At 47.4% G+C, this 12,922-nt stretch overlaps 1 protein-coding gene across 1 annotated transcript; it reads right to left on the reverse strand.

Moving 5' to 3' along the window:
- Window positions 1-2,106: 2,106 nt before the first annotated feature.
- LOC122479923 (NADH dehydrogenase [ubiquinone] 1 alpha subcomplex subunit 1-like) lies at window positions 2,107-3,805 on the reverse strand. The gene is made up of 3 exons (XM_043573749.1): window positions 3,760-3,805; window positions 3,404-3,477; window positions 2,107-2,485 (listed from the first exon to the last, which is right to left on the reverse strand). Exons 1-3 carry the CDS (start codon window positions 3,803-3,805, stop codon window positions 2,231-2,233), a joined length of 375 nt encoding a protein of 124 aa, XP_043429684.1. The 3' UTR covers window positions 2,107-2,230.
- Window positions 3,806-12,922: the final 9,117 nt, after the last annotated feature.

Here is a 12,922-nt window from a genome sequence, read left to right on the forward strand (position 1 = left end):
CCCCATTCCACAGCCGGCCAACCCCAAGAGGAAAATCTAGCCCTTTGCCTAACTCTCACCAAGGAAAACTCACACACAGGCACTGGCTTTGCCGAGAAGCCTTCGGAACTATGGCACAGGCACACCACAGCATGCACAAATCAGTCACACCTATAGGCCTGATGCACCCTTAGTTATTTCTACAGTTCAGGTTCCAGCTTCTGGCAATGTTGGTCCACCTTTCTCACTCCTACCAAACCACTCCTTCTTGCCTTCTTTCCAGCCTCATTTCTGTTCATTTCTAACCCCGGATCCTCCAATCACCTCTTTGCGGCCTCGGTACTGCTTACTCACACATGTCTTCCCATGGCAGGTGCCTCCCTAAGAGGAGCTTATGCTCCTACACAGAAATTCTGGGTGTTTGTCTGATTGTTCCTCGCAGGTCACGGAAGGACAGATGCAAGCTGCAGACACGTGGACTTGCCTGGCCGGGGAAGATCTCTCGGAATGAAGGGTCAAGGTTGCAAAGAGCGATACTCTTTGATAACAGGCTCGGCTATTCTGACGGTGAGGTGGGGGGTGGGGGGAGGGGTAGAATAGACAGTGCCAAGCTGCACCGCGAGCAGTAGTTTTCTCTTTCTTATATAGTCTTGCTCGGAACGTCCATTCTGGAAGCAACAACAAGATACCTATGGTTTGTCCTGGGTATGCAGACATCTAATATTCTGTCAGTCAAGCTTACCGCTCCCATTATTTTAAGAGGAGAACCAGGGGCGCCTGGGTGGCTCAGTCGGTTGAGCGAATGACTTCGGCTCAGGTCACGATCTCGCGGTCCACAAGTTCAAGCCCCGTGTCGGGCTCTGTGCCGACCGCTCAGAGCCTGGAGCCTATTTCAGATTCTGTGTCTCCCTCTCTCTGACCCTCCCCCGTTCATGCTCTGTCTCTCTCTGTCTCAAAAATAAATAAACGTTAAAAAAATTTTTTAAAAATGGAGAACCAGATAAATGCTGAGAGCAGAAACTACTCCCCCCCCACCCCCCCGCCCCCAGGATTCACTAACAACAAAACTCAGCCCCCGGGGAGACCAATGTTCTTACTATCTCTTCAGAAACTCACTGGCTTCCAGCTCAGTTTAAAATTGAGCAACCATCAAGGTAGATAAATGGATCTTTTTTTTTTTTTTTTTTTTACTTTTTTTGCTTTGGTCCTTGTGAGTTTTCTGTCGGGAGGGCCACCTGCCTGGCGTATCCATGCAACCCACAGCCGCCAGCACAGGCTCCGGAGTGTGTCTGACAGCTTTGTCACTTACGCCGTGCAAAGAAGCAATTCTCATTTTAGACTCAACGGCTCCGAAGGTCCTTTTCACCTGGCCTCCAACTCTTTGACCTTTGTAAGCCACTGGGGGGGGGGGGGTGATTCCAATACTTGGCCACTTAATGCTTCCATTGTTAATTCCAATGCTTAGCCACTGAATGCTTCGATTGTTCTACGTTACTTTTAAAAAATCATCTTGATTGCCTGACTTTTTCTGCATTTTAGTCTAGGTTCTTTCTTAACCTGTTCAAGTGTGACATACTCTTTCTGGATTTGTTCAAATTATACGTTCAATTAGCGAGGCACCGTATTAAATTGAGAACACCTCACCGAACACAGAGCACTCTTGGATTCTGCATCTTGGCAATTAATTGGTGTCTACGCCATTGACAGAGTTTTCTGAAAGAACAGACTTCCAAATGCGTCTCCTGACCGTTTTGAATCCATGAAAAATGTCTTCACCTCTTCGGCGCTGTCGCAGTTTTGCAAGTTTTACAGATTGGTTTTACAGAGCTTTGAAATGTAGATCAGCTCACGTCCTGAACGTATGTGTTGGCATCTCCGTTGGCCGTCAGGTTTCCATGAATATTTCGCGTTTATATAGGATCCTGGGTGTCTGGTGAGTTTCTAGTCGGGTTTCCTGGACACAGGATGTAGATGTACAGCTACATCTAGTCTCAGATCACATGCCACGTGTGTGGTCTGTAGGGGTTGTCTGAGGCTGAGTCTTGTCTCCGTGTGTCGTGGGGAGTGGGTTACCATTTTGTCAAGTATTGTGTGTGCATTGTGCTGCCTTAAGCATTACCTCCTTTATTTTTTTATTTTTTATTTTACTTTTTTGTTTTTATTATGTACTACATTGATACACCGTATAACCTTCTAGAAAGGGCAGATGAGCATAACTGAGTTAATCTTCATCGGTCAGGAAAAGGCTTCTTTAATCAATGTTTTCAAAACCCTTTGACACATAGTAACGATTAACTCCAGAGATGCGCCTGTCTCTTTGCATCAAACTCCACTGATACCGATAATAGGCAACCCTTTTTTCCTTGCCCCCATTACAGAACCTGTGGATGTGCGCAGTGGCTATGCCGGGGATGACCAAGCACACGGTCATGACGCTGATCCCGGGAAGAATCTCGAACCATATCGCGCTGCGGCTGCCAGGACCGAGCCCCTCCTTCCCGGCCCCCTAAAGGTGACCCCAAGCATTACCTCCTTTAAACCCGATCCCATGAGGTGGGAACTCTGAGTCTCCCCGCTTGGCTAGATCTGCCCACAACGCGTGTATACTGTCTCAAGCAAACACATCCCAGCCTTCCACCTGCTGCCCCTCACACACATCCATGGGCACATGAGAGAAGTGAGCAGCGTGGTCCAGAGGTTATATCAGTGCCTGAGTGCATATCCTGGCTCTCCCGCTTACCGGGGAGACACGGGGCAAAGCGCTTCACCTCTCTATGCCTCAGTTTCCCCGTCTGGAAAACGGGGATCTAATAGTACAGTGGGTCCTCACGACTCATGAACTCCATACTTGCGGATTCAGCCACTGGCGTACAATGACCTGTGACCCCGAAATGAATACCTGCGGTGTTTCATGATCATTCACGAAGACTCATTCAGACAGGAGTCCAGTGCTGTTGGCCGTGGGTTTAGTGTTGACGGATCAGCAACATATTCAATGAAATGTCTTTAAGCGGAGACACATGAAACAAGGTTATATATTGACTGGTTGACAGAAATGTTGTGAGCAGAGGCTTACACGACCCTGACCTTGTGATTCCCCTGGGAGCAGTGGTTCAGAACTCATGAATTCGGAGTGTTGGTGGGGAATTTGTGGAACGAAACTGCCACGACTAACAAGAATGAACTGCGCTGGCCTCGCAGGGTGACAAGATTTGAGTAAACAAATGCCCACCAGGCTTGGAGCTATATGGCTGCCATACAGGAAGCATGGAGAAATGTTAGCTTCTACTCTTAGTTACCTGGAAAGGCCACCCTCATATTCACCACCTGGGCCTTCCTTCTGGATTCTTCCAGTCCTCCCTGCCTTGCTGAATCTCTGACACCGAGGAGAAGAAGACCAGGATCCTCTGGGCGCCTGTCCCACCTTGTACAAAAATTGACGGTAGTGATTTCTACGCCGGGCCATCTCTGCCACATGGTCGCGTTTGACAGACTGCCCTGTGGGTGTGTGGGACAGTACATGTCAAACTCCCAACGGTGTCTCTACTGTCTAAGGGCGCAGCCTGGCTCTCTCTCATCTCTCTAATCTGGAAAACAATCTGGCCTTCTGGAAGGTTCTCTTCCCCATTATTTGGGAAGGCTTAGGGAATCCTTGCTCAGACTCTGGGGTGACACGCGGGGGTGGAAGTTGTAAAACGGAAGGTCTTTGCAGCTTCAGGATGAAGCCGAGAACTTCAAGGCGGAAGCAAGACCCCGGGTGGGAAGGGCCCTGGCCCTGACAAAGCCGTTTCTTGAGCTCCTTCCCAGTAGTGAGGATTTCTGCCATCCTCCGGGGCTCTCTGCCTCCAGAGTGCTCTCAAGCCCACGTCCTGAACGCAGAGTGAAGCTTGTCTGCCTGACCATTACCACCTTCCTCTGGCTCTGACCACCACCCCTCTTCTGTTGCCAAGACGTCCTCCCTTCTCCACCTAATTTAGGTCCCTCGAATAGAAAGATCCATTTAAAGTCATTTAATTTTCTTTGAGAAGAGTGAAGAGGCTGATGAGTCTTCGGAAGAATTCACCAAAAGGAGAAATGGTCACTCCTTCTTTGTGAGCAGCGGAGCAATCGTGTCCGCGTTCTGATATTACACATGCGGTTACTTGCCCCCCGTGAACGTCTGTTTCCCAGGGGCAAACAAGGTTTGACATGCTTGCCTCTCCCACATGGAGTCCTGAAGACTGAGTGAGTAACCCAGGGAAAGCCCCCAAATGATCATCCAGCACCGGGCTCAACAAACTTCCTCTGCAAAGGGCCAGATAGAAAATCTTTCAGACTTCCTGTCCCTAAAGCGGCCATCAACAATATGCCAAGGCCTGGGTATGGCCGTGTTCCAATAAAACTTCATTTATGGACACCGAAATTTGAATTTCATACAATTGTAATGTTTATAAAATTTTATCTTTCTTTTGATTGCTCCTAACCATTTAACAGTGTAAAAAAAAGTTCTTAATTCACCAGCTCTACAAAACCAGATTTGGCCCACGGACTGTAGTTTGCCAACCCCCTATCTGGTATGTAGTCATCACTCAATAAACGTCAGCCTGAGTGACAAACAGGATCTTCCTTTGTAAGTCCCTGGCTCCTGATGGAAGTCAACTTGGTGGCACCTTTCTCTGAAGGCCTGCGACTGTTTCACTACCCTCCAGGAACAGTCTAGAAAGCACAGTTTTGAAGATTCTTGGTAGAAAGGCAAGCACATTTCATCCACAGTGATCTAGGCCAATGACACTTCAAGAGAAGGTGGGAGGAAGGTGGGCTTGGAGTCACAGGAATTGGGTTTCAGCTGCAGGTGTTTAACGAGCTCATTAACTTTTTGGCCTCAGTTTCCCTCAGGAGGGACATGGAGATAATACTACTATTCTAATAATAAAACTAGCTAACACCAGTGAGTCACATGAGGTGATTTACCTATATAAATTTACTTAATTCTCATTATAACACTGTGGGTGCCATTATGATTATTTATTCCCATTTTACAGACAAGGAAACTGAGGCACAGTCATGTTAACTCATTTGCTCAAAGTCGTATAGTGAGGCAGAAATAGTCAGGAGTCAAACTTGGGTACTTTAAAACTTCATCATGCTTAGCCAACCTTTTTAAACTTCAAGCTAAACTTTAGAGGTTGCCTAATCCATTCCCTTAACTTGTTCCCATTTTCGTATATTGGGTAACCCATTCATCCATCTGCTGGGCTGGGCGCTGGTGATACAAAATAGGCAGGACACCATTCTGGGTGTCTAGGATCCCCAAAGGTGGAGAGGGAGACAGATAAATCAACAAACAAGGCAACACCACTCAACTGAAGTCTGAATAGTGTTGGGAGGGACCCAAGACAAAGAGTCATTGGTCTTAGAAGTTGGCAGGGGGTGTTTGTGAGGGGTGGGGAAAGGTATCAGGAAAAACTTCACAGGAGATGTCACTTCTGAGTTGGGCCTCTGAATCCCTTGGCTTGGCATTCAAGGCTTTTCATAGCCTTGACCCAGTTTGCCTTTCCAGCATCCCATCCTGCCTCTTTGCTCACCCCAAGCTTCGCTTCTATATTACCAGACCATTCATGATACTTCTCAACAGTTGGCCCATGGACAAGTGCAGCAGGGGACAAAACTTTCCCTATCATGTGGCAAAATTAAAAGAGGGTCCATGAGTGACTCCACCATAAGCCCACACTTGTTCAATGGGAATTACGTGCCATTTTTTTTTACCATGTTCTTCCTAATTTGTTGATGTAAAAACAACCTTTCTTTTTTAGAAATGAAACAAGAGTAGAAGAGATGGTAGTTTTTTTCCTGCTAAGTATTTCACTTGGCATCCCTGCCCCCCATCCCACTCATACACACACACACACACACACACACACACACACACTGGTTGCCAACACTCACCATTTTTTCAGGACAGTGGTCCGTGAAATTGCAAGCCTACGACCAGCACTCAGAACCATTAGCCCAGTTTTATCCTTGGGATCCACTGAATGTGATCCTCTCTTACACTGATCCCACCAGAAAGTGCTTTGGGGGTCTCCGCCCTTCCCCAGCCTGCCAGCCTTTTCTTGTGTGTGGCACTCCCTCTTGGTTGGCCCACCCCAAATCTACTGCTTGTCCCTTTCACCATGCAAAGACTGCTGCCTACCCCATGGTCCAGCTGTCAGATACGTGGTTCCACCCTCCACACTTCCTGTTGAGTCAGACCAGTAAGCCCTTCTTGACTTCATTCATACACATGGCCTAACCTCTGACCATTACCAGGAAAAAGAGACCTGATCGCCTCTTGAAAAAAAATACTTTTTATGAAATATTTGTAACATTAACAGAAGTACAAAGACTAACGTAATGAACACTTGGGCAGACGACAACTCAGCTTGGCCAACGCTCAGATGTCCAATGGAACATCGCTCCATTCCTTCCAGATCTCTTAACCTTTTCTTTCAAATAAAACATCACAGCACTGAAGTTCCAAGGTGCCCCTTCTGCCCCCATTTACTCTCCTCCCCAGAGAAAACATTCGAACTGCAGTGAGCGTATATCCTTCCTGTGCATGTTTTTGTACTTTTACTCCATTGGTAAGAACCCAGAAGTAACACTGTCTTAATTAAATGGTTGCAAACTCCAGGCGTCATCGTGAACTTCCTTTACCGTAATCCAAGATTGTGTTTTCTGATATTTATCCATATACCTTGACACCCTTCATACGAACGTGTGTGGTGCTCCATAGTTACGTATTCTTGTCTCCTGTTGATGGACTTCTAGACCGTTTCCAGGTTGGGGATATTGCATCCAGGGCTGTGAAGACCTCTCGATGACCTCCTGTGCAATTTGGACTCCCTTTTAATAATTTTTCTGATATGTCTGATGATGCCTGAGCAGCAAGGAAATGCCAGGCAATGAGGAAAAACTGAGGCCGGTGCTCCTACAAAGAGGCAAGGCTGAATCTCGACTGAGTGGGAAATGACACCATCCCCTGGAGGAGTTCAGAGATCGCCTCTTCTTCAGGAATCAATTTCTGATTTGTTTCCTTTGGACACCTTGCCCCAGGGCCTTCGCGCCGGGAAAGAGCTGCTCAGCCCCGGGGCTGGAGGCGGCCAAGGTCTTCCCAGGATATTGCTGCTTGTGGAGATTTGCAAAGACTCTTCCATGGGTGCGGGTAATTGCACAAAGTCGTCTGTGAGTTTCATAAGTCAGTTTAGCAGCCATATAATTGAGGTAGTTTAATTTTAGCTCTTCATTTCTCCTTATAAGAGGGAGCTGTTTCTGAGAAATCTAAAAATTTTCCTTTCCCCAGAAGAAGTTTCTTTCAAGCCTGAACTAATCTCAGGCGGCGGCACACTCGCGGCATCATCCACGTGAGGTCTAGCAAAAGGCTTGTCCCAAGTTTGCTGGCCCCCAAATTAGCCCCGTAACTTGAGTGTGCGTTTCAGACTGACTCCTCTCCACTTGCTCTGCTTCTGGCCTGGCGACTGAAGGATTCAGGCCCCACATCAGCCAGTCACTTGTGATTCTGCTCGGGTGGCAGGCAGTCACCTCAGGCCAAAGAGCTACAGATTTGCAGGAATGGGTTCTCGGTCACCTCCCACAATTCTTGTGAGGCTCAAAAAGTTATGTTCAAAATCCCGGGGAGCTTCTGATCTTAGCATCAGCTTGAATTGGACCCTACCTGCAGGAAGATGTTTCTGAGTCATTCTTTCCTGTCTCCCCAGGGAGCAGGGCAGGAATTTTAAGAAATCTGTATGTAAATTAAAGCCATTGTTTTCGAAACTGCACCACTGGGGCGCCTGGGTGGCGCAGTCGGTTAGGCGTCCGACTTCAGCCAGGTCACGATCTCGCTGTCCGGGAGTTCGAGCCCCGCGTCGGGCTCTGGGCTGATGGCTCGGAGCCTGGAGCCTGGAGCCTGTTTCCGATTCTGTGTCTCCCTCTCTCTCTGCCCCTCCCCCGTTCATGCTCTGTCTCTCTCTGTCCCCAAAATAAATAAACGTTGAAAAAAAAAAAATTAAAAAAAAAAAAAAAGAAAGAAACTGCACCACTAACCTTGTCACACTTTTGTTTGATTTATTTAAGTTTATTTACTTACAGAAGGAGAGAGAGTGGGGGGGCGGGGGGGGGGGGAAATCCCAAGCAGGCTCCACACTGTCCAGCCTGTGGGGCGGAAGTCACCAACCCTGAGATCATGACCTGAGCCAAAATCAAGAGTCGGACGCTTAACCGACGGGGCCACCCAGGCGCCCCACACTTTTGTTTTAAAACTTAATAAAGGCTCTTGATGGCTGACTGTAAAGAGTGGGAGCTCTTTAGCTTGGCATTCAAATCCCTCCCGTGAGCTGGTCCTGCTGACTTTTCTAGAGTCGGTCTTATTACTTATTTCCTTCTCATACTGTCTATTTTCTTTTCACATGGAACTACATACTTTCCCCCACTGCATACACCCTTGTACACTCTTGTGATTTCGAATTGCTTCTCCCCCTGCCCAGAATTGCCTTCCTTCTCTGCTGTGGCCTCAAATTCCTATTCATCTGTCAAGACCCAGGTCAAATGCCCCATCTCTTAGCAACCTTCACACCCATCCTTAGCCACCTCACCCATCCGTGTATCATAGTCTTTCGTGTGTCTGTGTGTCTGTCTCTCTAAACAGACTTCAATTTCTGTGATGTACTCATCTCCCAGGACAACGTAGAGGTTCATGGTTTGGGAGCTCTGGAATCCAACAGGCTCTGACTCATATCCCAGCCCGAGCACAGCTTAGCTGGGTGACCTTGGACAGTTACTTAACCGCCTTTAACATCACATTTGGCATCCATAAAATGAAAATGTTATCAATCTCATAAGGGGGGGTCGTAGGGATGCCAGAAAGGCATTTAAGAAAGGTCCTGACACATAGTAAATGCTTGATAAATGTCAGCTACATTGACGAGGCTGTCATTTACTTTTAGCACCCAGCACGCCTGCGGGTACCTAGTAGGTGGTCAATCAACATTAGTTATATAAAAGTTCACTGCAAGTATTTTGGATACTACGACGAGCGCTCAAGTGCTGAATTAACTAACTCATTCAAGCCCTGAGCTTCCTCTGTCAATCAGAAACTGTAAGCTCTGGGTACCACCCTTGACCTTCAGCCTGAACCCTTTGCAGGTGTCCTGCTGGAACTTTGGTCGTCATGACTCTTGGGGCTCTGAAATGTTTTTGCTTCCCTTTTCTTCATCTGACTTTAGGTTTTTGTGACTTCTTCACTGGATCCTAGGGAATTTTAAATACAAATTATCACATCACGGGAACATCCTGATATGACAGCTGCTGCTTTGTGCAGCAATATTTCAGACTCTTCAGAACAAATGATGAGTGTACTTGGAGATATATGCAAGGTACTTGGGGATCATTACCGAAAAGGTGCTCTTTGAGAATTTGAATATACTTAAAAATAAAATAATAATAATAATAATGATTCTTAGAATTTGACCTGTGCCGTTGAGATGGGATCCTTTATATGTTTAGATGCACATACAGGGCACCTGGGTGGCTCAGTCAGGTAAGTGTCTGACTCTTAAAATCGGCTCAGTCATGATATCATAGTTGTGAGATTGAGTCTTTTTTTTTTTAATTTTTTTTTTTAACGTTTATTTATTTTTGAGACAGAGAGAGACAGAGCATGAACGGGGGAGGGTCAGAGAGAGGGAGACACAGAATCTGAAACAGGCTCCAGGCTCTGAGCTGTCAGCACAGAGCCCGACGCGGGGCTCGAACTCACGGACCGCGAGATCATGACCTGAGCCGAAGTCGACCGCTTAACCGACTGAGCCACCCAGGCGCCCCATGATTGAGTCTTACGTCAGGCTCCATGCCTAGCGTGGGTTCTCTCTCTCTCTCTCTCTCTCCCTCTGTCCCTCCCCTGTTTGTGTACTCTCTCTCTCTTTCAAAAAAAAAATATGCACATACAAGGAATTTTATGTTGGAAGCATATGGATGAGACAGCTTCACAGTATGTCTTTTCTGAGTACTAACTATTAATTTGGGTGTTAAGCCCTTATTTACTTGGGTAACACAGAGCCCTGCCATTCAAGTAATCACCAGCAAATAAAACCTTCATACGCATTACTGGCAAGTGGATGGATTAGCACCCCATATAACCCAGATTATTTCCAATTCCTGTCTCCCGTCTCTTATGACATTGTTGTCATTCATGTCACTTAGCACATGGGTAAGCACATGGGTCACCCAACACATTGTTCCTATTACTATTTTGAAGTTGTCTTTCGGATCAATCGAGGACGACGGTAGGCCCCCCTTATTCACGGTTTCGCTCTCCATGATCTCGGTGAACCGGGGTCAGCCGCAGTCGGGAGGCAGATGAACTCCTCCTTCTGACCTGTCTCCTCAGAAGGTCAACAGTAGGCTAACGCTGTGTCACATTGCCTGCGTCACTCACCTTACGTCATCTCATCACGTGGGCATTTTTTTTTAAATTTTTTTTTTTCAACGTTTATTTATTTTTGGGACAGAGAGAGACAGAGCATGAACGGGGGAGGGGCAGAGAGAGAGGGAGACACAGCATCGGAAACAGGCTCCAGGCTCCGAGCCATCAGCCCAGAGCCTGACGCGGGGCTCGAACTCCCGGACCGCGAGATCGTGACCTGGCTGAAGTCGGACGCTTAACCGACTGCGCCACCCAGGCGCCCCGAGCATTTTGTCACCTCACATCATCACAAGAAGAAGCATGAGTGTAATACAATACGATATTTGGAGAGAGAGAGAGAGAGAGAGAGAGAGAGAGAGAAGGACCACATTCACATAACTTTCATCACGGTATAGTGTTGTAATCGTTCTATTTTATTATTTTTGTTCACCTCTCAGTGTGCCTAGTTTCTATATAAATTTGGCCATAGATATGTATGCACAGGAAACGACATAGTATATGTAAGGTTTGGGACCAGGTCCCCGGTTGCAGGGGGTCTTATCAGATAAGGAGAATGACTGAAAAAATTTCTATTTTGTTATTTATAAAAGATTGCATTCTTTTATTTGCTACGTTTGTTGATTCCTTTCCCAATTCTCTTCCTTTCATTGTGTAGTCCTAACTTGCTGGCCCGTACTATTTTTCTTCTCCCTGAACTGCTCCTGCTGACATTTCTCGCAGGGCAAGACCGCTGCTGGGGCTTTTCCGCTAGTTTTGTTTGGCTGCAAAAATGTTTATTTCTTGTTTACTCTGAAAGATCACTTCACTAGACATGGGTTTCTAAGTTAGTGGCTTATTTTTTTCGACATTTTCAACGTTACGCTGCACCCTTTTTCCCTGCATGTTTGCACAGTTTCTGAAGAGACGCCTGGGTTAATTCTGACCTCTGCTGCTTGGTGTTCTGGGAGCTTCCTGAATCTGTGGTTTGCTATCTGTCACCAATTTGAAAAATCCTCAGTCGTCATCCCTTCCACCTTTCTTGTCTCCCTCTGTGTATTCTCACATGGTCAAGGAAGAGACCTCTGGTACCTTCATCCCCTTATAAGGGGACCAATCCCAGTGCTATAGATTAAATGTTCGCGTCCCCCCCAACAAACGTATATGTTGATGCCTAGCCCCCAGCGTTGATAGTATTTGGAGGGAGAGGTCTTTGGGAGATAATTAGGTCACAAGGGCGGAACCCTCACTAAAGCGATTAGTGCTTTTAGTAAAAAGACCCCAGACAGATCCCTCACCCAATCCTGCCAAGCAAGGTTACAGAGGGAAGATGGCTATCTGCGAACCGAAGTAGGCTCTCACCAGATACTGACTCTGCCAGCACCTTGATCTTGGACTTCCCAACCCTGGAACTGAGAAATAACTTCTGTTGTTTATGCCACCCAGTCTGTTAACAGGTATTCTGTCGTGACGGACTAAGCAGACTAACGCACTCCATCATGGAGGCTCCAGCCCAATGACTTCACACAAACACGATGACCTCCCAAAGGCCCCACCTCCACTTACCATCACATTGGGGATTAGGGCTTCATTATATGAATTCGGGGGAGACACACTGAACCCTCACCACCCATAGCTTGTGTGCCCATCACACGAGAGGCCTCTCCCTTCCCTGAACTCACCACACTCCTTTCCTATCTCCACGTGTCTTCCTTCCAGGTAGAATCCCCTTCCCCACTTCTCAACCTTCCAAATCTAGCTGAAATAACCACTTCGAGGGTGCAGCTTCCCTGAGCCTCTGGGGAGCCTCAGTCACCCCCCTGCGCTGGGCTCCTGCCGCCCCCCTAAGCATGCCCATCTCAGCACATGACTGTAATTCCCTCCCACCTCCCCCCCTCAGGCGCATGAGCCCTTTGGGAACAGGGCCTGACTGACTCCACTTTGCCTCCTTGGGGACGGTCAGTCAAATAAAAGTTGAATTCAGACCCCAAGGACCTCTTCACCATTTGTCCTGGCCTCTTTCCTCCGCTACTCACTGCTTGGAGGCGTCATCCTATCACTGTTATTTTTTTTTTTTTTCTCTCTGAAATTCAGGGTGGAAGCTTGCTCTCTGCAAGGCTCCGTCCTTTCTGGGCCTCTGCGTTCCCGCCTTGACGTGTATGAGTCAACCATCTCTGCAAACACGTTCCTATGCTTCTTTCGGCTCCCATCAACCAGACAACCGCATTTATGCTGAGGCCCTAAATTTAGTTTCCTCTGTAGAAGTTTAAGGGCCATTTAGAGCAACTACGCCACTAATCTGAGGTGACAGTTTCAGCCTCGTGCAGAATTTGCCACCACAGCAATGTGGCAGATGAATGCGTCAGCTGACTGCTCCCTGACCCTCGCCATTCAAGCCACCACCCTCGCTAGTCGGTGCGGTCCCTGTCTTCTGCAAAAGAAGCCAGCATCGTGCTCTCTGTAGGTTTGATGCCCAAAGAGGGACTGAGTTGTAGGTAGAAATCTCAGTCCAAAAGCCCAGGTGAG

Source organism: Prionailurus bengalensis, chromosome A1, assembly GCF_016509475.1.
Source record: "Prionailurus bengalensis isolate Pbe53 chromosome A1, Fcat_Pben_1.1_paternal_pri, whole genome shotgun sequence".
Lineage (NCBI taxonomy): Eukaryota > Metazoa > Chordata > Mammalia > Carnivora > Felidae > Prionailurus > Prionailurus bengalensis.